A 24891-nucleotide genomic window follows, 5' to 3' on the forward strand; every position below is an offset into this window, starting at 1 on the left:
ACCATCATTATTTGTTAAGACCCTTGAAGCTTTTGGTTTTGGTACACAGTTTATTTCTCTTGTCAAGCTACTGTACAGTGACATTTACAGTATGATACGGATTAATGGGTCTTTAACTAGGGCCTTTCTCTGTGACCAGGGGAATAAGACAAGGATGTCCTCTGTCTGGTCTTCTGTACTCTATCTCTATTGAACCTCTGTTAGTTATGCTGAGGAAACAGCTGTGTGGTATTGTGTTCCAGGTTTTCCAGAAATAGTCCCGGTGAAACTAACAGCTTACGCAGATGATGTGACAGTAATAATTAAGAGCACTGATGATGTTACTAAACTTATTTACTGTTTGAACAAGTATCAGAAAGCTACATCTGCTCGTGTTAACTGGGATAAATGTTCATCCTTGTTGTTGGGAGACTGGTTGGATATAGACCTCCTCGATTACCACAACAGTGTAAATGGGTTCAAGATGGATTTAAAGTACTTGGTGTGTTTTTTTGGACAGCTCAATACACTGAAAAGAACTGGAGGGATTAGCAAATCGGGTGATCGGCAGATTGCAAAATGGCGATGGCTTCTCCACAGCTCTCCTTCAGAGGGAGGTGCTTGATTATCAATAATCTAGCTGCCTCAATGCTATGGCATAGAGTAACTGTTTTAAATCCTCCTAAGGAATTGCTTACTATCATCCAAAAAGCTTTTGTGGATTTTTTTTGGAACGGTTACCATTGGCTTATTCCTGGTAACTTTACCTTCCTGTGGCTGAGGGAGGTCAAGGACTAATACATATAGAGTCAAAAATATTAGGAATGAGATTACAAACATTACAGAGGATTATGTATTGTTCTGCTCCTTTACGATGGGTTTCATTTGGGTTGTCTATATTAACAGATTTAGGTGGGATAGGCCTCGATAAACAGTTGTTTTTAATGGAAAAGTCCTTTGAGGTAAAGGCACGTTGTTTTCTTTCCTAACTTTTACATGTCAGTAATTAAATCATGGAAATATTTAAACTTTACAAGAACAGAAGATGTGCACTATGGGGTTTCAGAACCTTTGTTTTTTAATCCCCTTATAAAACTACCATCTAATTTGTCTTGTTTTGTTCCACAGTTTTTAAATGCTGGGGTCAGTAAAGTTATGGATTTAATTGATTTGACACAATGTCAGTGGCGAACTGTGTTATCACTTGCTGCACAGGTTATAATTAAATCTTTGAGAACTATGGATAGGATAATCAAGTGTATTAAGGATGCTTTTCCCCCTGCATTAATGTCCTTTATAAACTCAGTCTGGTAGATGGTTGTACACCTCAGAACTTCCCTGAGCTGAAGGTGACCCCTAAAGATGGGAGAGTTGGGGGTAATATAAACCAGAATACATTGTTGAAGGGATATGGGGATTTGTTTTTTCATGATGTGGCAAAGAAAAATCTTTATTATATGTGTGTCAAATCTGTGCATGTTGGGCAATTGCAAGGAAAAACAGACACTAAATGGAGGGCTAAGATCTCTATTTGTGAAGAAGTACATCCATCATGGAGAGTATTGTATAAACCTCCTATCTCTAAGCGATGTGGAGATCTTCAGTGGAGAGTACTTCATTGTGCTATAGCCTCAAATAGCTTGGTTTCAAAATGTAATGAGATTGTTTTATTATGTCCCTTCTGTAATGCTCATGATACAGTTTTTCATATGTTTTTGAATGTCCAAGACTTGGTCCTGTATTTGTAATACTGGAAAAGTTTATCACAAAATTAGGTTTTTCATACAGCAATACCTTGTTTATACTGGATATAAATATAGAAGGTCATGGCAACAACAATGTGTTCTTGCCAATTTTTTAATTGGTCAAGCTAAGTTAGCCATTCTGAATCCCACCAGTGTAAAAATGCAGGAACAGAGGTTGATATGGTTGCTATGTTCAGGTCTTTAATAGAATCTCGAGTGACCATTGAGTATACATATTATAAATACACTGATAATGTTGCTTTGTTCGAATGGAGATGGGGTGTGAGAGAGGCACTGGTGACAGTGAGTGAGAACGGGAGTTTAGTTTTTAATTGGTAAAATGTTGGTGCTTTTGTTAAATTGTTTTGGAAATGTATTCGTTTTGTAAGTTGTTTAAAACCCTTAATTGTTATAAATAAAAAAAGGGTTAAATACAGATCAAATAATCTCTCTCTCTCTCTCTCTCTCTCTCATCTCTCTCTCTCTCCTCTCTCTCTCTCTCTCTCTCTCTCTCTCTCTCTCTCTCTCTCTCTCTCTCTCTCTCTCTCTCTCTCTCTCTCTCTCTCTCTCTCTCTCTCTCTCTCTCTCTCTCATATATTAGTGTAAGATCAGGCTCACCTGTGTTCAGCTCTGTGTCTGTGAAGAGTGACTGTTCAGCAGATGTGGGACCAAACTTCAGGGAAGAAACACCATCAGCAACTGAAAGGTATTACACATGTTTTACATGACAAGGTTATTTTTTGCTAATTATTCACATGTGGTTTATGTGCAATAAACCATTTTGATTTTATTGTTTATAATCACAGAAGACAATGTCTTATAAAATTTGAAGCTTCTTGCCAGGAAAACAGTTTTACACAGACAACCATAGGGGACATAAAATTACCATGGAAAGACATTAGGCAACCGAACAAACATAAATACATCTATCCATCATAAGTCTTAAGAAGGACAATCGTGGGGCTATTCTGTATTTAATTACACTAAATCATCCTCAAATGATACAAGAGAACAGCTGGTAGTAAAGTTGCTCTCTCTCTCTCTCTCTCTCTCTCTCCCTCTCCCTCTCTCTCTCTCTCTCTCTCTCTCTCTCTCCCTCTCCCTCTCCCTCTCCCTCTCCCTCTCTCTCTCTCATATATTAGTGTAAGATCAGGCTCACCTGTGTTCAGCTCTGTGTCTGTGAAGAGTGACTGTTCAGCAGATGTGGGACCAAACTTCAGGAAGAAACACCATCAGCAACTGAAAGGTATTACACGTGTTTTACATGACAAGGTTATTTTTGCTAATTATTCACATGTGGTTTATGTGCAATAAACCATATTAATTTTATTGTATCACAGAAGACAATGTCTTATAAAATGTAAAGCTTCTTGCTAGGAAAACAGTTTTACACAGACAACCATAGGGGACATAAAATTACCATGGAAAGACATTAGGCAACCGAACAAACATAAATACATCTATCCATCATAAGTCTTAAGAAGGACAATCGTGGGGCTATTCTGTATTTAATTACACTAAATCATCCTCAAATGATACAAGAGAACAGCTGGTAGTAAAGTTGCTCTCTCTCCCTCTCTCTCTCTCTCTCTCTCTCTCTCTCTCTCTCTCTCTCTCTCTCTCTCTCTCTCTCTCTCTCTCTCTCTCTCTCTCTCTCTCTCTCTCTCTCTCATATATTAGTGTAAGATCAGGCTCACCTGTGTTCAGCTCGGTGTCTGTGAAGAGTGACTGTTCAGCAGATGTGGGACCAAACTTCAGGGAAGAAACACCATCAGCAACTGAAAGGTATTACACGTGTTTTACATGACAAGGTTATTTTTGCTAATTATTCACATGTGGTTTATGTGCAATAAACCATATTAATTTTATTGTATCACAGAAGACAATGTCTTATAAATGTAAAGCTTCTTGCCAGGAAAACAGCTTTACACAGACAACCATAGGGGACATAAAATTACCATGGAAAGACATTAGGCAACCGAACAAACATAAATACATCTATCCATCATAAGTCTTAAGAAGGACAATCATGGGGCTATTCTGTATTTAATTACACTAAATGATCCTCAAGAGAACAGCTGGTAGTAAAGTTACTCTCTCTCTCTCTCTCTCTCTCTCTCTCTCTCTCTCTCTCTCTCTCTCTCTCTCTCTCTGGTGCATGCTGGGAGTGTGTGAGGAGCTTGAGTGTTTGTTGGGAGCGAGTGCGTTTTCTTTTTCGTGCTTTATTTTTTGTTTATAAATGTTTTTCCCCTCGGTAGTTCTTTTCTAGGTTTAGACAGAGGACAGAGAAGGAAAAGGCGCGGTTTTTCAAACCGCGTGCGTCAGACAGACGCCGGTATGGAGTCTGTTACCGGGTCAGCCCTGTCCCTCCGGCATGGTTGCAGGTGTGTGCCAGAGCCTGGTGTAACAGTGGAAGATCTGCTCGTAGTTATCGGGGAGCAGATCGGTTTTGATAATATAGTGTCGGCATCACGAATGAATAAAGCGATTGTGGTATTTTTGAAATCTGAACCGTTGGTAAATCAGTTGACTGTGAGCGGGTTATGGGTTAAAGAAACTTTTGTTGCTGTTAGCCCATTATCTGCACCAGCAACAAAAATCACTATATCAAATGCGCCTCCGTTTGTGTCGAATGACGCGATTACGAAAGAGTTGCAGAGGTTCGGTAAGATTGCGAGCCCCGTAAAAATGATTCCCCTCGGGTGTAAAAACGCGGCACTCAAACATGTACTTTCCTTTAGACGTCAGATCTATATGTTTCTTACTTCACCTACGCGTACTCTTGAAGTTTCCTTCCGTGTGAATCACGGAGAAAACTCGTTTATGGTCTATGCGAGCACTGAAAGTTTGAAGTGTTTCGAGTGCGGTGATTTGGGCCATAAACGTTTCGCGTGTCCACATCGAGATGAGCAAAGGCCGTCCACATCTAGAGCTGATACTGGAGTTACTGTTGATCATCATAATGCTGTAGCAGAGCAGAGGAGTGTGGAACAAGATGAAGGAGTGACAGAGGAGGTGAAAAGACAAGAGGAGGTGAGTGTCAATGTTGAAGGTGTGAATGATACTGATGCTATTGTACAGTTTGGCTCGCAGGATGCTGCTGTTGCTGATATTATTGAGATGAATGGAGATAAAGGAGTTTTAGAGGAGATAGTTGATGATGGAGCTCAGGCAGGAGGCTCAGAGGAGAACATTGCTGATGAAGTAGATGAGTGTTCACAGTTTACTGATGATGGGATGAGAGAGGGTGAGCAGTGGCTAGGTGGAGAGGCTGATAGCGATCTATATACTGTTGAAGAGATTAATGTTTTCTTAGATGAGACTAAAGGAAAATCTGGGGTTGAAGTTGATGACTATTTCCCTGACGTTGAAAAGTTTGTAAATTCTGTGATGAAGGTAAGAAAAACGAGTAGTTATCAAGAAATCTCACAACAAAAGAGGTTCCGTCTTAAAAAGCATTTAACTACTATAAGAAAAATAGGAAGAGAAAGATTAACGAGGGGAACAACAAAACTTTTATGATGGATTTTAATTTTGCTTCTCTTTTCTGTCTTTTTCTCCTCCTCTCTTTCATGGAATTTTTACGGGTGGGGTCCCTAAATATCAATGGGATGAGAGATGGGAGGAAGAATGTGATATTATCAGAAATTATTAAATTGAAGGATTTAAGTGTTACTTTCCTTCAAGAGACCCATAGTAATTATAGCAATGAAGTTGATTGGGGATTATGGTGGAAAGGAGACTATGTTTTGAGTCACGGGACTAATTTAAGTGCCGGTGTAGCTGTTCTTTTCTCCCCCTCTGTGAAAGCAAAAATTCTATCAAAAAATGAAGTGGAGCCAGGAAGGTGTTTAATAGTAAAGGCTGAAATTTGTAATTTTATCTTTTTGTTTGTGAATATCTATGCTCCTAATGTTGGAGCGGAACGTTTAACATTATTTAGTAGTTTAGAGAATATAATAAAGGAAGAAAAAGATGATGTTTTTATTGTTGTGGGAGGAGATTGGAACTGTACTATTGATTTCACACTAGATAGAAATGGGGAGGAGCCTCATGCAATGTCAGCTACCTGTTTAGCTGGTGTTGTAGAAAAGCTACGTTTATCAGATGTGTGGAGAGAACATAATCCCCTTACAAAGCAATATACATGGGTGAAAGTTTGTAATGAAAACATTTCTGCTGCTCGTTTGGATCGTTTTTATCTGTCACGCAATATGAGAAATAGAGTTGTCAAAGTAGATATTATTCCTAATGCTATTTCTGATCATAAATTCATTACTGTTGCAGTTGTTTTGGCAACACAAACACATAAAAGTTGTTATTGGCACTTTAATATAAAACTTTTGGAAGATAAGCATTTTTGCGAAATTTTTAAATTGTTTTGGGAGACCTGGAAAACAGAAAAGAGTCTTTTTGAGAATATTACACAGTGGTGGGAGGTTGGGAAAGTGCATATAAGAGACTTTTGCCAGAAATATGCATCTCATTCCTCTTTTCAATTAAGAAAAACTTTGGAGTGGCTGGAAAAAGAGATTTGTGATATTGAAAAAAAAATGACTGATAATGAGGCTGATGATCTAAAAGATCTATGGACTGAGAGAAAGAATCAACTAAGCTCAATTTTAAATGAGAGAGTTAAAGGAGCTCTCATAAGAAGCCGTTTTCAGACTGTAAAAGACATGGATGCTTCTACTACCTACTTCTTTAATCTGGAGCGTAAAAAGGGCCAACAGAAGCAGATGTACTCGTTGAAGGATGACAACGGACATGTCACCTCAGATCCGATGGAGATGCGTAGACTTGCTGTGGCTTTTTATTAGGGCCCAAGCCCTGAAAGGGCGAAGGCCCTATTGTTTCCGGTAGGATTATTTATTAGGGCCCAAGCCCTGAAAGGGCGAAGGCCCTATTGTTTTCGGTAGGATTATTATTATTAGGGCCCAAGCCCTGAAAGGGCGAAGGCCCTATTGTTTCCGGTAGGATTATTTATTAGGGCCCAAGCCCTGAAAGGGTGAAGGCCCTATTGTTTTCGGTAGGATTATTATTATTAGGGCCCAAGCCCTGAAAGGGCGAAGGCCCTATTGTTTCCGGTAGGATTATTTATTAGGGCCCAAGCCCTGAAAGGGCGAAGGCCCTATTGTTTTCGGTAGGATTATTATTATTAGGGCCCAAGCCCTGAAAGGGCGAAGGCCCTATTGTTTTCGGTAGGATTATTGTTTATTATTATTATTATTATTTTTTTCTACTTCTCGGGCACTTTTAGGGCCCTTAACATGCTCAAATTACTCTTGAAATTTTGCACACACGTCAGAACCCCCTGCCATCAGGGCCGGACTGAAGCTGGTACACGGGCGTGGCAGGGGGGCTCGACAGCGCCCCCTGGAATGGTGTCTGAAAACTTGGTCCATAAATCAAACACGCTTGAATGTAATAATATGAAACTCAGTACACATATAGATCTCATCGGGCCGAACAACTTTCGTGCTCTAAGTTTTACACCAGCCCAACAGGAAGTCGGTTATTATACGTTGTTTGGAAAACGCATACAATGGAATGTGAAATACTCCTCCTAGGGAATTGATCCGATCCCCACCAAACTCGGTCAGCATGAAGTCAAGACATTGAGGATGCTAAATTGCGGACGGATTTTTGATATCTCGAACGGTTTGGCCGTGGCGATGAAACGAATTTATAGCGAGAAAAGATAAACAGTTTGGCCGTGGCGATGAAACGAATTTATAGCGAGAAAAGATAAACAGGAAGTGTGTTATAACTTCTGCATACATTAACTGATCTTGATGAAACGTCCGCAGTGTGTTCGTTGTAAGAGGCCGATCACATTGATGTGACTATTGTGAGTCAAAGTTATAGCGCCACCAACTGGCAGCAGGAAGTGTGTCACTTTCAAAATGCTTTGAAATCACCCTCTTATTTTTACCCGATTTGCTTCAAACTTTATGTGTATAATGTAGACACACGGCAGATGTAGACCTGTGAAAGGTTTATTGATATCTTAAATACTGTTGCCGTGGCAACGCATCAAACTTCAATATTCTTTTCAGATGCTTTTGAGACTCTTAACATACTTGAAATTGGATTAAACTCGACAGACACATCACATTTATTATCCAGTAGACATGTGCAAAGTTTCAGAAACGGGCGTGGTGAGGGGCTCAGTAGCGCCACCTTTAGTCATAAGTGGGGGGGTTAGTTTTATCAACAACAACAAAACTTGGTATGTGTATTGTTCTCATCAAGACGGACAACTTTCTAATTTACATTAACGTTCTCCGACCAACAGGAAGAGAGATATTTTGGTTTGAATGTGGATTTTCTGAAGAATTTTCTCTCCCTCTCTCTGTGTCTCTGTGTGTGTGAGGGGAGGGGGGATTTGACTATTGCTTTTATATTGTTAATCAAGGTTTCAGGGGCTTTTGGGGTCCTTAACGTGCTCAAAAACTCTTGAAACTTTACATACAAGTCGGAACCCCCTCAACAGCTCAACAGCGCCCCCTTGAACGGGGTCCCAAAACTTGGTCCATAGATCAAACACGCTTGCATGAATTAATTTGAAACTCGGTACACATATAGATATCATCGGGCCGAACAACTTTCCCCTGGTCAAGTTTTACGCCGGCCCAACAGGAAGTCGGCTATTATGGGTTGTTTGGAAAACGCTTGCTGTGGAATGCGAAGTACTCCTCCTAGAGAATTCATCCAATCCCCACCAACCTCGGTGTGCATGAAGTCAAGACTTTGAGGATGCTAAATTGCGGACGGATTTTTGATATCTCGAACGGTTTGGCCGTGGCGAGGAATCGAATTTATGGCGAGAAAAGAGAAACACGAAGTGGAATAACTTCTGCATACATTAACTGATCTTGATGAAACTTCAGCAGTGTGTTCGTGGTAAGAGGCCGATCAGATGGATGTGGCTATTGTGATTCAAAGTTATAGCGCCACCAACTGGCAGCAGGAAGTGTGTCACTTTCAACATGCTTTTGACAAAAGTGGGGGGGTTAGTTTTAACTACAGTAAAAAAAACTCAGTTCATATATTGATCTCATCGACCCGGACAACTTTCTAATTTAAAGTCATTAGCTCTGACCATCAGGAAGTCAGATATTTTGGTCTGAATGTGGATTTTTTTGCAAAATCAGCCTCTGAATTTTTAGCCACCTTTATCTAAGTGGTTTATTTTATTCCCACCAAACTTTTTCAACATGATAAAAATATATTAATGATGCTAAATTGTGAACGGATAATAAATATCTCAAACGGTTTTGCTATGGCGAGGGATTAAAGTATTGTCTAAAAAGTAAACAGTAAAAGGCTCATATATTCTAAAAATGTAATTATACACCATTTATTACTATATAAAAGTATACAAATATCAGAACTTAACTCATTTTATTCTTTTTTTTCAATTTAAGAATGAAGTTTAAGTTTAAAAACTGCCAGAATGGTTGTTTAGTCTAAACAATAAATAAATAAAGTCAAACATAGTGCTATACTGCCCTCTTGTGTTCAAAATCAGGTAGGCCTATTATATCTATATAAAAATATACTAGGTATGTGACGGTGAGAATATTTTACCACCGGTTAACTGACGTGTGACACCGCTGGGGGCTTTTTAATCGCTAACTTAAAAACGAAAGTAAAATATGTTCGTCCGCACGGACATTGATAATGGTGCGGAGCAGAGCGAGCGTTTTCAATAAATTCCTATGGAAGGAGCAATGACCTAAAAAACGTTGACTCTGTTCTGCTCGTTCCTCGCTGAGGACGCGCACCATTATGAATGCCTGTGCAGCCGTGAGCATTTTAGTTTCATTTTCGGGGCGGATTGCTTGAATGTATTTTAAAAAAGCACAATGTTGTGTTTTATTGCTACTGTACAAAAATATAAGTTAACACTTTGTCATTTTGTTCAGAACATCATTCAAACTGCAGAGTATGTTTTTATGTGTCCACTGTTCAATCGCGCCCTCGTTTTAGTGATTCCCAAGTTATTTTTTCATTTAAGTTTTTTCATTGTTCTAATCAGGTCAGGCAAGTAAAATTATCTGTGTCTTATCCCTTACATTTTTATATAATATATATATACTACTGTTCAAAAATTTGGGGTCAGTAAGATTTTTAAGCGAAGTTTCTTCTGCTCACCAAGGCTGCATTTATTTGATTAAAAATACAAACAAAAACAGTAATATTGTAAAATAGTATTCCAATTTAAAACAGCTGCTTTCTATTTTAATATATTTTAAACTGTTATTTATTCCTGTGATCAAAGCTGAGTTTTCAGCATCATTACTCCAGTCGTCACTGTCACATGATCCTTCAGAAATTATTCTAATATGATGATTGATGCTCAAGAAACATTCATTATTATTTTAAATGTCGAAAACAGTTGTGTACAGTCTTTGATGAATAGAAAGTTCAAAAGAACAGCATTTATCTGAAATCTAAAGCTTTTGTAACATTAAACACTACCGTTCAGAAGTTTGGGGTCAGTAATAATTTTAATTTTATTTTTGGGGGAAAGAAATAAAATAAATCAATACTTTTATTCATCGAGATTGAGTTAAACTGATCAAAAGTTACAGTACAGACATTTATAATGTTAAAAAAATTATATTTGAAATAAATGCTGTTCTTTTGAACTTTTACATTTATCAACGCATTTTGAAAAAAAATCTGTACACAACTGTTTTCAACATTGAAAATAATAATTAATATTTATTGACCATCGATCATCATATTAGAATGGTTTCTGAAGGATCATGTGACACTGAAGACGGGAGTAATGATGCTGAAAACTCAGCTTTGATCACATAAATTAATTACAGTGTAAAATATTTTAAAATAGAAAACAGCTGTTTTAAATTGGAATAATATTGCACAATATTACTGTTTTTGTTTGTATTTTTAATCAAATAAATGCAGCCTTGGTGAGCAGAAGAGACTTCTCCTAAAAACATTAAAAATCTTCCTGACCCCAAACTTTTGAACAGTATATATATATATATATATATATATATATATATATATATATATATATAAATATAAATATAGCTGTGAGCAGCGATGGAGGGCCCAAGGCGGTGACACCGCCACCCCGGTGGTTTTAGTGTAACTAAAGGCACCAGGGTGGCGGTGCCACCGGCTTGGGCCCGCAATCGCTGCTCGCAGCTATATTTTATTAGGGCCCGAGCACCGATGGTGTGAGGACCCTCTTGGAATTGCTCTGTTTATTATTATTATTCTTCTCCGCATTTAATTGCATTTTTGAGGGCCTAAACATGCTCGAAAACTCACGAAACTTTGCACACGCGTCAGAACTGGCGAAAATTTACATCTGATATAGGTTTCAGAATTGGGCGGGGCAAAATGGCTCGATAGCGCCACCTATAAAAGTTCAACAGAGTGCGCCTCCCGCTGTGTTCCACGTACGTGTACGAAATTCGGTACATATGTGTAATGACCTAATACCTACAAAAAAGTCTCTTGGAGCATAGCTCTAAACACAACAGGAAGTCAGCCATTTTCAACTTCCTCTCTGATTTTTGTGCACTTTTTGCCATTTTCAGGCCTCGTACTTTAACGAACTCCTCCTACAGTTTTAATCTGATCATCTTCAAATTTGGTGAGTGTAATCTTAAGGCCTTTGCGACGTTAAATTGCGAAGATCTTGAGTTTTCGTCGAAGGGCGGGCCCTCGGCGGCCTGACAAATTTTGATGTTTCGCCATGAAACAGGAAGTTGCTGTAACTCAGGCATGGAATGTCCAATCTGCCCCAAACTTCACACTTTTGATAAGCGTTCTGTCCTGAACACATGACCATGCTCATATTCAGTTACAGTCATAGCGCCACCTGCTGGCAACAGGAAGTGACATGTTTAACACTCTTGTGGACTCCTGATAACATATAAAAAAGTGCCAGCAAGTGCTAAACATGCTAACAACTTACTAGAAACATGCTAAAACATGCTAGCAAACACTTAGCTAAGTGCTAAAGCATGCTGTTACTGCAATTAAATAGGAATTTGCTGTAACTCAGGCACGGAATGTCCAATCTGCCCCAAACTTCACACGTTTGATAAGAGTCATGGCCTGAACACATCTACATGAGAATATTCAGTTATAGTAATAGCGCCACCTACTGGTAACAGGAAGTGTCATGTTTAACACGTTGATGCCGTTCTAGCAACATGTTAAAAATGCCATTGACTTCTAAAAATGCTAGAAACATGTTAAAACATGCTAGCAATACTTAGCTAAGTGCTAAAGCATGCTAATTCAATGAAACAGGATGTTGTTGTTACTCAAGAAGGCAATGTCCAATCTGCGCCAAACTTCACACTTTTGATAAGCGTTCTGTCCTGAACACATGACCATGCTCATATTCAGTTACAGTCATAGCGCCACCTGCTGGCAACAGGAAGTGACATGTTAAACACTGTTGTGGACTCCTGATAACATATAAAAAAGTGCCAGCAAGAGCTAAACATGCTAACAACATACTAGAAACATGTTAGCAAACACTTAGCTAAGTGCTAAAGCATGCTATTGCTGCAAATAAATAGGAAGTTGCTGTAACTAAGGCATGGAATGTCCAATCTGCCCCAAACTTCACACTTTTGATAAGCGTTCTGTCCTGAACACATGACCATGCTCATATTCAGTTATAGTCATAGCGCCACCTGCTGGCAACAGGAAGTGACATGTTTAACACTCTTGTGGACTCCTGATAACATATAAAAAAGTGCCAGCAAGTGCTAAACATGCTAACAACATACTAGAAACATGCTAAAACATGCTAGCAAACACCTAGCTAAGTGCTAAAGCATGCTATTACTGCAATTAAATAGAAATTTGTTGTAACTCAGGCACAGAATGTCCAATCTGCCCCAGACTTCACACGTTTGATAAGAGTCATGGCCTGAACACATCTACATGAGAATATTCAGTTATAGTAATAGCGCCACCTACTGGTAACAGGAAGTGTCATGTTTAACACGTTGATGCCGTTCTAGCAACATGTTAAAAATGCCACTGACTTCTAAAAATGCTAGAAACATGTTAAAACATGCTAGCAATACTTAGCTAATTCAATGAAACAGGATGTTGTTGTTACTCAAGAAGGCAATGTCCAATCTGCGCCAAACTTCACACTTTTGATAAGCGTTCTGTCCTGAACACATGACCATGCTCATTCAGTTACAGTCATAGCACCGCCTGCTGGCAACAGGAAGTGACATGTTAAACACTGTTGTGGACTCCTGATAACATATAAAAAAGTGCCAGCAAGTGCTAAACATGCTAACAACATACTAGAAACATATTAGCAAACACTTAGCTAAGTGCTAAAGCATGCTATTGCTGCAATTAAATATGAATTTGCTGTAACACAGGCATGGAATGTCCAATCTGCCCCAAACTTAATATGTAACATGCAATAAACATGCTAGCAACACATAGCTAAGTTCTAAAGCATGCTAGAAATGCTAAAGGAAGTTGTTGTAACTTAGGCATACAATGTCCAATCTACCCCAAACTTCACACGTTTGATAATAGTTATCTCCTGAACACAAGTCCATGCTCATATTCAGATATAGTCATAGCGCCGCCTGCTGGCAACAGGAAGTGACGTTTAACACTATTCTGGACTCCTAATAACATATAAAAAAGTGTCACCAACTGCTAAACATGTTAGCAACATACTAGAAACATGCAATCAAATACTTAGCTAAGTGTTAAAGCATCCTATTACTGCAATTAAATATGAATTTGCTGTAACTCAGGCATTCAATGTCCAATCTACCCCAAAATTAAAGGGTTAGTTCACCCAAAAATGAAAATTCTGTCAGTAATTACTCACCCTCATGTTGTTCCAACCATGTAAGTCTTTCGTTCATCTTCGGAACACAAATTAAGATATTTTTGATGAAATCTGACAGAATTTTGACTCCTCCATAGGCTTCCAGTGTGACCGAAACTCACCGGCCCAGAATAGTTATTAAAACATCGTTAAAATAGTCCAAGTAACTACAGTGGCACTACATTAAGTTTATCATGCGACGAGAATACTTTTTGTGCGCAAAAACAAACAAAAATAACGACTTTATTCCACTTTTCATTTCCTTCTCTCTGGGCCTCGTAGTGTGTTTGCGCTGCGCGTCTGTGTTGCACGTCATCACGCAACACACACATGACCGGCGTCGGCCAATAGTGAGCCTACGTGGTGACGTGTGACACAGACGCGCTGCGCAAAAACACTACGCAAACCAACTAGACATCCAGAGAGAAGGAAATGAATAGTGGAATAAAGTCGTTATTTTTGTTTGTTTTTGCGCACAAAAAGTATTCTCGTCGCTTGATATACTTAAGATTGAGCCACTGGAGTCACTTGGACTATATTAACGATCTCTTTAATAACTTTTCTGGGCCAGCAAGTTTCGGTCACACTGGAAGCCTATGGAGGAGTGAAACATGGCTCAGATTTCATCAAAAATATCTTAATTTGTGTTCCGAAGATGAACGAAGGTCTTACGCGGTTGGAACAACATGAGGGTGAGTAATTACTGACAGAATTTAAATTTTTGGGTGAACTAACCCTTTAATATGTAATATGCTAGAAACATCATAAAACATGCTAGAAATGCTAAAGGAAGTTGTTGTAACTCAAGCATACAATGTCCAATCTGCCCCAAACTCCACATGTTTGATAAAAGTCCTGCACTGAACACATCTACATAGCGATATTCAGATATAGACATAGCCCCACCTACTGGCAACAGAAACTGACATGGTTAACACAGTAATGCAGTACTAACCACATAACTATTGTGTACTAAGCATGCTAAAAACATACTAAACCTGCTAGCAACTACTATATATACCTCCTTAAATGCACATTGTCCAACCATGCTCTGTCTTCCTAAAGCCACCGGGTGGCGGCGGCACGGGTGCGAGGGCCCTTTCATCGCTGCTTGCAGCTTTAATTATTATTATTATTATTATTATTATTATTTTTCTGTCAACCTTTCGGGCATTTTTGGGGCCTTTAACATGCTCGAAAACTCTTGAAATTTTGCACACAGGTCAAAACCCGCGGCCATCAGGGCCGGGCTGAAGCTGGTACCCGGGCGTGGCAGGGGGGCTCAACAGCGCCCCCTTGAACGGGGTCCGAAAGTTTGGTCCATAAATCAGACACGCTTGCATGTAATAATATGAAACTCAATACACATATAGATCTCATCGGGCCAAACAACTTTCGTACTTTTAATTTTTACGCCAGCCCAACAGGAAGTCGGCTATTATGGGTTGTTTGGAAACGCATGCTGTGGAATTTAATGTACTCCTCCTAGGGAATTCATCCATTCGCCTCCAAACTCAGTCAGCATGAAGTCAAGACATTGAGGATGCTAAATTGCGGACATATTTTTGATATCTCGAACGGTTTGGCCGTGGCGAGGACACGAATTGATGGCGAATAATGGAAACAGGAAGTGTGTTATAACTTCTGCATACATTAACTGATCTTGATGAAACTTCAGCAGTGTGTTCGTTGTAAGAGGCCGATCACATGGATGTGACTATTGTGAGTCAAAGTTATAGCGCCACCAACTGGCAGCAGGAAGTGTGTCCCTTTCAAAATGCTTTGAAATCACCCTCTTATTTTTACCTGATTTGCTTCAAAGTTTATGTGTATAATGTAAACACACGGCAGATGTAGACCTGTGAAAGGATTTTTGATATCTTTAATACTGTTGCCATGGCAACGCTTCAAACTTTAATATTCTTTTTTGATGCTTTTGAGACTCTTAACATACTTGAAATTGGATGAAACTCGACAGACACATCACATTTATTAGCCCGTAGACATGTGCAAAGTTTCAGAAACGGGCGTGGTGAGGGGCTCAGTAGCGCCACCTTTAGTCATAAGTGGGGGGGTTAGTTTTATCAACAGCAACAAAACTTGGTATGTGTATTGTTCTCATCAAGACGGACAACTTTCTAATTTACATTAACGATCTCCGACCAACAGGAAGAGAGATATTTTGGTTTGAATGTGGATTTTCTGAAGAATTTTCTCTCCCTCTCTCTGTGTCTCTGTGTGTGTGAGGGGAGGGGGGATTTGACTATTGCTTTTATATTGTTAATCAAGGTTTCAGGGGCTTTTGGGGTCCTTAACGTGCTCAAAAACTCTTGAAACTTTACATACAAGTCGGAACCCCCTGCCATCAGGGACGGGTTGAAGCTGGTACCCGGGCGTGGCAGGGGGGCTCAACAGCGCCCCCTTGAACGGGGTCCCAAAACTTGGTCCATAGATCAAACACGCTTGCATGAATTAATTTGAAACTCAGTACACATATAGGTATCATCGGGCCGAACAACTTTCGTGCTCTAAGTTTTACGCCAGCCCAACAGGAAGTCGGCTATTATGGGTTGTTTGGAAAACGCTTGCTGTGGAATGCGAAGTACTCCTCCTAGAGAATTCATCCAATCCCCACCAAACTCGGTGTGCATGAAGTCAAGACATTGAGGATTCTAAATTGCGGACGGATTTTTGATATCTCGAACGGTTTGGCCGTGGCGAGGAAACGAATTTATGGCGAGAAAAGAGAAACACGAAGTGGAATAACTTCTGCATACATTAACTGATCTTGATGAAACTTCAGCAGTGTGTTCGTGGTAAGAGGCCGATCAGATGGATGTAACTATTGTGAGTCAAAGTTATAGCGCCACCAACTGGCAGCAGGAAGTGTGTCACTTTCAACATGCTTTTGACAAAAGTGGGCGGGTTAGTTTTAACTACAGTAAAAAAAAAATTGTTTGTATATTGTACTCATCAAGCCGGACAACTTTCTAATTTACATTCATTAGCTCTGGCCATCAGCAAGTCAGATATTTTGGTCTGAATGTGGATTTCTTTGCAAAATCAGCCTCTGAATTTTTAGCCACTCCTCTTAAACTATTTATTTTATTCCCACCAAACTTTTTCAACATGAAGAAAATACATTAAATATGCTAAATTGTGAACGGATAATAAATATCTCAAACGGTTTTGCTATGGCGAGGGATTAAAGTAATGTCCAAAAAGGAATCAGAAAACATCTCATATCTTCTACAAATGTAATTATACACCGTTTCTTTTTATATAAAATTATACAAATATTAGAACTAAACCCATTTTATTCTGTTTTTGCAATTCAAGAAGTATAAAAAAGTTAAAAACAGGCTATTTAGTGCTATTTGGTTCAACAAAAAAAGCAAATATAGGGCTATACTGCCCTCTTGTGTCCAAAAGGATATAAATATAGTATATAAAACTTTTTACTAGGAAGGCCTATATTGTATTTAAATATAAATGTATTAGGTATATGACTGTGAGGATATTTTCCCAACGGTTAATCGACGTGTGACACGAGCGGGTGCTTTTAAATCGCTAATATAAAAGTGAAAGTAAAAAACGGACGTCCGCACGGACATTGATAATGTTGCACACACAAATCACACACACGTTGGAAAGAATGATACTTTTAAACATAACACTAAACCGCCATTAAGTGTCGCCAGGCGACCGTCTTAATGAGTGAGTCATTGATTCATTCGTTCAAACGATTCGTTTGAATGACTGAGTCATTCATGATTAAGACATATGTTTATGGATTGATCATTCAATCTTTGAGTCAACCGATTCGTTCAAAATGCTGAAACATTCAGAAATGAGAAAACACATTGCTGAGAGATGCGCGTGATGACTCTGCTGTGATCTTTTTGTTTAACTATTTTCGCTGCTGAAACAGAACAAAAACAGTCAATATTGCATCTAAAATGTAAGTGACTTGATTGTAACTGTTTTTTAACCTGTTGTATGAAATCAATGTCACAGTTTCAATCGTGATTGTATTCAGGAAACAGCCTTCTCGTCAAGTGAGGTTGCTTAACTGTTATAAAATATATCAAAACTCCATATTTATAATTTTTATAGTCAGTAAGTTGTTAACTGAGTTTGTTTTTTGTGTGCTGATCTCATTTGTTTACATTTCTTCTGGAGAAGCTGCATGAGCCTCAGCAGCACAACCTTGTTACCATTGATCAACTGATTACTGGTAATCCATTTATTAACAACTGTTGATTGCAACTTAAAATGAATGTAATAAAATTAGAATAATCTCTCGTTTTAGTGATTCCCAAGTTATTTTTTTGTCATTGACGTTCTAATCAGGCTACTCTGGTCGGGCAAGTAAAATTCTCTTTCAGGTTGGCCTATTGTATTTATATATAAATATATTAGGGATGTGACTGTGGGAAAATTTTCCCACCGGTTAATCGATGTGTGACACCGCTGGGGGCTTTTGAATCGGTAACTTAAAAACGAAAGTAAAATATGTTCGTCCGCACGGACATTGATAATGGTGCAGAGCGAGCGCATTGCAATCTTGATATCGCAGTCTGTTCATTATAGCCTTTATAAAATATAATAATAAAATAGTCAACCTAACATATAAAAATTACACTGCTCTGAATAGTATGAATTGTACTGACTATTTAAACACAGTAATCACCGCTAAACTGTGATGTTTCCAAGCACATATTTGCGCATGTGAAGAGGATAATTTTTCCCTTCAATAGTGGAACGTGAGTGAAGTACAAAGCCTATAATAAACAAATGTTTAGCATCCAAAAAATGTAATATATATATATATATATATATATATATATATATATATATATAAAACAAAAAAAACAAAAACAAAATATATATATATATATATATATATATATATATATTTTTTTTTTTTTAGTGTGTTTATATATACATATATTTTTTTGTTATATATATATATATATATATAACAAAAATATATATATATATAAACACACTTAAAAAAAAAAAAAAAAAAAAAAAAAAAAAAAAAAAATATATATATATATATATATATATTGTTTTTGTTTTTTTTGTTATATATATATATATATATATATATATATATATATATATATATATATATATATATATATATATATATATATAAATATAGCTGCGAGCAGCGATGGAGGGCCCAAGCCGGTGAAACCGCAACCCCGGTGCCTTTAGTGTAACTAAAGGCACCAGGGTGGCGGTGCCACCGGCTTGGGCCCGCAATCGCTGCTCGCAGCTATATTTATTATTATTCTTATTATTCTTATTTTTCTGTCAACCTTTCGGGCACTTTTGAGACCCTTAACGTGCTCGAAAACTCTTGAAACTTTGCACACAGGTCAGAACTCGCGGCCATCAGGGCCGGGCTGAAGCTGGTACCCGGGCGTGGCAGGGGGGCTCAACAGCGCCCCCTTGAACGGGGTCCGAAAACTTGGTCCATAAATCAGACACGCTTGCATGTAATAATATGAAACTCGGTACATATATAGATCTCATCGGGCCGAACAACTTTCGTACTTTTACTTTTTACGCCAGCCCAACAGGAAGTCGGCTATTATGGGTTGTTTGGAAACGCATGCTCAGGAATTTGATGTACTCCTCCTAGAGAATTGATCCAATTGCCTCCAAACTCGGTGTGCATGAAGTCAAGACATTGAGGATGAAAAATTGCCAGGGGATTTTTGATATCTCGAACGGTTTGGCTGTGGCGAGGAAACGAATTTATGGCGAATAAAGGGTCACAGGAAGTGTATTATAACTTCAGCATACATTAACTGATCTTGATGAAACTTCCACAGTGTGTTCGTTGTAAGAGGCCGATCACATGGATGTGACTATTGTGAGTCAAAGTTATAGCGCCACCAACTGGCAGCAGGACGTGTGTCACTTTCAAAATGCTTTGAAATCACCCTCTTATTTTTAACCGATTTGCTTCAAACTTTATGTGTATAATGTAGACACACGGCAGATGTAGACCTGTGAAAGGATTATTGATATCTTAGATACTGTTGCCGTGGCAACGCATCAAACTTTAATATTCTTTTTTGATGCTTTTGAGACTCTTAACATACTTGAAATTGCATGAAACTCGACAGACACATCACATTTATTAGCCAGTAGACATGTGCAAAGTTTCAGAAACGGGCGTGGTGCAGGGGCTCAGTAGCGCCACCTTTTGACAAAAGAGGGGGAGTTAGGTCTATACTTTTATCTACAATGATAAAACTCAGTACGTATATTGTTCTCGTCGAGCCGGACAACTTTCTAATTTACATTCATTACCTCCGACCAACAGGAAGTCAGATATTTTGGTTTGAATGTGGATGTTTCGAAGAATTTTCTCTCTCTCTGTGAGAGGGAGAGGGAGAGGGGGGGGAGAGATTTTTCTTTGAGTGAGAATACTTTTAATTATTGGTTTTCATGGTTTCAGGGGCTTTTGGGGCCCTTAACATGCTCGGAAACTCTTGAAACTTTGCACACAGGTCAGAACCCGCAGCCATTAGGGCCGGGCTGAAGCTGGTACCCGGGCGTGGCAGGGGTGCTCGACAGCGCCCCCTGGAATGGGATTCGAACACTTGTCCATAAATCAAACACGCTTGCATGTAATAATATGAAACTCGGTACACATATAGATCTCATCGGCTTGAACAACTTTCGTGTTCTAAGTTTTACGCCAGCCCAACAGGTAGTCGGCTATTATGGGTTGTTTGGAAACGCATGCCCCTGGATTTCGATATACTTCTCCTTGGGAATTGATCGGATTGCCACCAAACTCGGTCAGCATGAAGTCAAGACATTGAGGATGGTAAATTGTCAGCGGATTTTTGATATCTCGAACGGTTTGGCCGTGGCGAGGAAATGAATTTATGGCGAGAAAAGAGAAACAAAATGTGTGTTATAACTTAGTCCGTTTTACTTACAGTTACAAAACTCGCCACATATATTGTTCTCGTCGAGCCGGACAACTTTCTAATTTACAGTTATTAGCTCGGATCAACAGAAAGTCAGATATTTTGGTTTGAATGTGGATTTTCTCTGACAGAGAGAGTGCCCTCTGCCATTCTGTGTGTGTGTGTGTGTCTGTGTGGGGAGGGGAGGGGGGTGTCTGTGTGTGTGTGGCGAGGAGGAGGAGGGGGTCTCACTCTCTCTGTGTTTGTGTGTGTGTGGCTGTCTGTCTGTTACAGTGAAAAGAGCTTAACTATTTCATTCATTTGTTCTGCATTAAATGATAAATAATTCTCTAAGGCCTTGCTTTTTTGTATATAAAATATTTATATATAAAAATGATATGTATATATAAATATATATTAGGTATGTGACTTGAGGATATTTTCCCACCGGTTAATCGATGTGTGACACCGGCGAGGGCTTTTAAATCGCTAATATGAAAGTAAAATACTCCCGTCCGCACCGACATTGATAATGCTTCGGAGCAGGGCGAGGGTTTTCCATTATTTGCTATGGAAGTAATGAACTAAAAAACGTTCGCTTTGTTCTGCTCGCTCCTCGCTCCTCGCTCCTCTTAAGTGGTTTATTTAATTCCCACGAAACTTTTTTAAAATGATGAAAATACTTTAAAGAAGCTAAATTGTAAACAGATAATAAATATCTCAAATGGTTTTGCTATGGCAAGGGATTAAAGTAATGTCAAAAAAGGAAACGCCTAAAACCTATCTTCTAAAAATGTAATTATACTCCATTTATTTCTATATATAATTATACAAATATCAGATCTAAACCCATTTTATTCTGTTTCTTCAATTTAATAATTGTTTAAGTTTAAAACATCCAGAATGTTTTTTTAGTCCAAAAAAAAAAATATATATATATATGTCATTCATAGTGCTATACTGCCCTCTTGTGTTCAAAGTCAGGTAGGCCTATTGTATCTATGTAAAATATAAAATATACTAGGTACCCGTATGTGACGGTGAGGAATATTTTACCACCGGTTAATCAACGTGTGACACCGCTGGGGACTTTTGAATTGCTAACTTAAAAACGAAAGTAAAATATGTTCGTCCGCACTGTAATGGATAATGGTGCAGAGCGAGCGTTTTCAATGAATTCCTATGGAAGTAGGAATTAACTAAAAAACGTTTGCTCTTCTCTGCCCGTTCCTCGCCGTGGACGCACACCATATATATATATATATTTTTTTTTTTATTTTTTTTTTTTACATATATATAATGTATATATATATTTTTTTGTTACATTTATATATATTTATATATATATATATATATATATATATATATATATATATATATATATATATATATATATACATATATATATATATATATATATATAAATATAGCTGCGAGCAGCGATGGAGGGCCCAAGCCGGTGACACCGCCACCCCGGTGCCTTTCTAATTTACATTCATTAGCTCCGGCCATCAGGAAGTCAGATATTTTGGTCTGAATGTGGATTTTTTTGCAAAATCATCCTCTTAGCCACTCCTCTTAAACTATTTATTTTATTCCCACCAAACTTTTTCAACATGATGAAAATACCTTAAAGATTCTAAATTATGAACGGATATTGAATATCTCAAACGGTTTTGATATGGCGAGGGATTAAAGTAATGTCAAAAAAGGAATCAGAAAACATCTCATATCTTCTACAAATGTAATTATACACCGTTTATTTTTATATCAAATTATACAAATATTAGAACTAAACCCATTTTATTCTGTTATTCTGTTTTTGCAATTCAAGAAGTATAAAAAAAAGTTAAAAACAGGCTATATTTAGTGCTATTTGGTTCAACAAAAAAGCAAACTTAGGGCTATACTGCCCTCTTGTGTCCAAAAGGATATCAAAATAGTATATAAAACGTTTTACTAGGTAGGCCTATTGTATTTAAATATAAATGTATTAGGTATATGACTGTGAGGATATTTTCCCATCGGTTAATCGACGTGTGACACGAGCGGGTGCTTTTAAATCGCTAATATAAAAGTGAAAGTAAAAAACGGACGTCCGCACTGACATTGATAATGGTGCACGTTGGAAAGAATGATACTTTTAAACATAACACTAAACCGCCATTAGGTGTCGCCAGGCGACCGTCTTAATGAGCGAGTCATTGATTCATTCGTTCAAACGATTCATTCGAATGACTGAGTCATTCATGATTGAGACAGATGTTTATGGATTGACCATTGAATCTTTGAGTCAACCTATTCGTTTCAAAATGCTGAATCATTCAGTAATGAGAAAACAAGTTGCTGTGAGATGCGCGATGGTTCTGCTGTGATCTTTGTTTAACTATTTATGCTGCTGAAACAGAACAAAAACAGTCAATATTGCATCTAAAATGTAAGTGACTTAATTGTAACTGTTTATTAACCTGTTGTATGAAATCAATGTCACAGTTTCAATCGTGATTGTATTCAGGAAATAGTAGCCTACTCGTCAAGTGAGGTTGCTTAACTCTGTTATAAAATATATAAAAACTCCATATTTGTAATTTTTATAGTCAGTATGTTGTTAACTGGGTTGCTTTTTTGTGTGCTGTGCACATTTGTTTACAATTCTCCTGGAGAAGCTGCATGAGCCTCAGCAGGGCAACCTTGTTACCATTGATCAGTAATACATTTATTATTAACTGCTGATTGCAACTTAAAATGATTGTAATGAAATTAGAATAATCTCTCGTTTTAGTGATTCCCAAGTTATTTTTTTTTGTTCTTGACGTTCTAATCAGGCTACTCTGGTCGGGCAAGTAAAATTCTCTTTCAGGTAGGCCTATTGTATTTATATATAAATATATTAGGGATGTGACTGTGATAACATTTTCCCACCTATGGAAGTAGGAATAAACTAATACATTTTATTTATGTTTTTGTGTCCACTGTTCAACTGCAACCGCGTCACACACACACACACACACATTCCAGAATTGCAATCTTGACATCGCAGCCTGTTCATTATAGCCCTAATACAATATAATAATAAAAATAGTCAACATAACATATACGAATTACACTGCTCTGTTTAAATAGTAAGTAGTACAATTTGTACCATTCACAGTAAGCAGAGCTCCACTGTGATGTTTCCAAGCACATTTTTGCGCGTGTGAAGAGGATGATTTTTGCCATCGATATTGGAACACGGGTGAAGTACAAAGCCTATAATAAAGAATAGTTTAGCATCCAAATACATCGCAAATATTGAAACATTTTGATTCTAATGAGAGGGTTACGTGAGACCAACACGGCTTACTTTCGTTTTTATTTTTACATTAAATTTAAAGGATTTGTTGTGGAATATTTTGAGTGTATCATAAAATCAGAATAAGGTAAGACAAGTAATATTTTCTGTCTTATATATATATATATATATATATATATATATATATGTGTGTGTGTGTGTGTGTGTGTGTGTATATATATAGAGAGAGATATAGATATAGATAGATAGATATTTATATATATATATATATATATATATATATATATATATATATGTGTGTGTGTGTGTATATATATATATATATATATATATATATATATATATATACATAAATATATATATATATACATATATATATATATATACACATAAATATATATATATATATATATATATATATATATATATATATATATATATATATATATATATACATATATATACATATATATATATATATATATATATATACACACACACACACACACACACATATATATATATATATAGGTATATATATATATAGGTAACTAAAGGCACCGGGGTTGCGGTGCCACCGGCTTGGGCCCGCAATCGCTGCTCGCAGCTATATTTATTATTATTATTATTTTGTCAACCTTTCGGGCACTTTTGGGGCCCTTAACATGCTCGAAAACTCTTGAAACTTTGCGCACGGGTCAGAAACCGCGGCCATCAGGACTGAAGCTGGTACCCGGGCGTGGCAGGGGGGCTCGACAGCGCCCCCTGGAACAGGATCCGAACACTTGTCCATAAATCAAACACACTTGCATGTAATAATATGAAACTCGGTACACATATAGATCTCATCGGGCCGAACAACTTTCGTGCTCTAAGTTTTACGCCAGCCCAACAGGAAGTCGGCTATTATGGGTTGTTTGGAAACGCACGCTGTGGAATTTGATCTACTCCTCCTAGGGAATTGATCCATTCGCCTCCAAACTCGGTGTGCATGAAGTCAAGACATTGAGGATGCTAAATTGCGGACGGATTTTTGATATCTCGAACGGTTTGGCCGTG

General features: G+C 37.9%; 1 protein-coding gene across 1 annotated transcript in view; it reads left to right on the forward strand.

The window, feature by feature from the left end:
• Positions 1–24891, forward strand: part of LOC309507893 (uncharacterized protein) — a 313871-nt gene that overhangs the window by 27288 nt on the left and 261692 nt on the right. Inside the window, exons 5-6 of the mRNA XM_082182320.1 lie at positions 2326–2430; positions 3432–3509. Of these exons, the coding sequence (XP_082038446.1) occupies positions 2326–2430; positions 3432–3509 (183 nt within the window). The remainder of the gene's footprint in view (positions 1–2325; positions 2431–3431; positions 3510–24891) is intronic.

Source organism: Leuciscus leuciscus, assembly GCF_965113295.1.
Source record: "Leuciscus leuciscus genome assembly, chromosome: 10".
NCBI classification, from domain to species: Eukaryota; Metazoa; Chordata; class Actinopteri; order Cypriniformes; family Leuciscidae; genus Leuciscus; species Leuciscus leuciscus.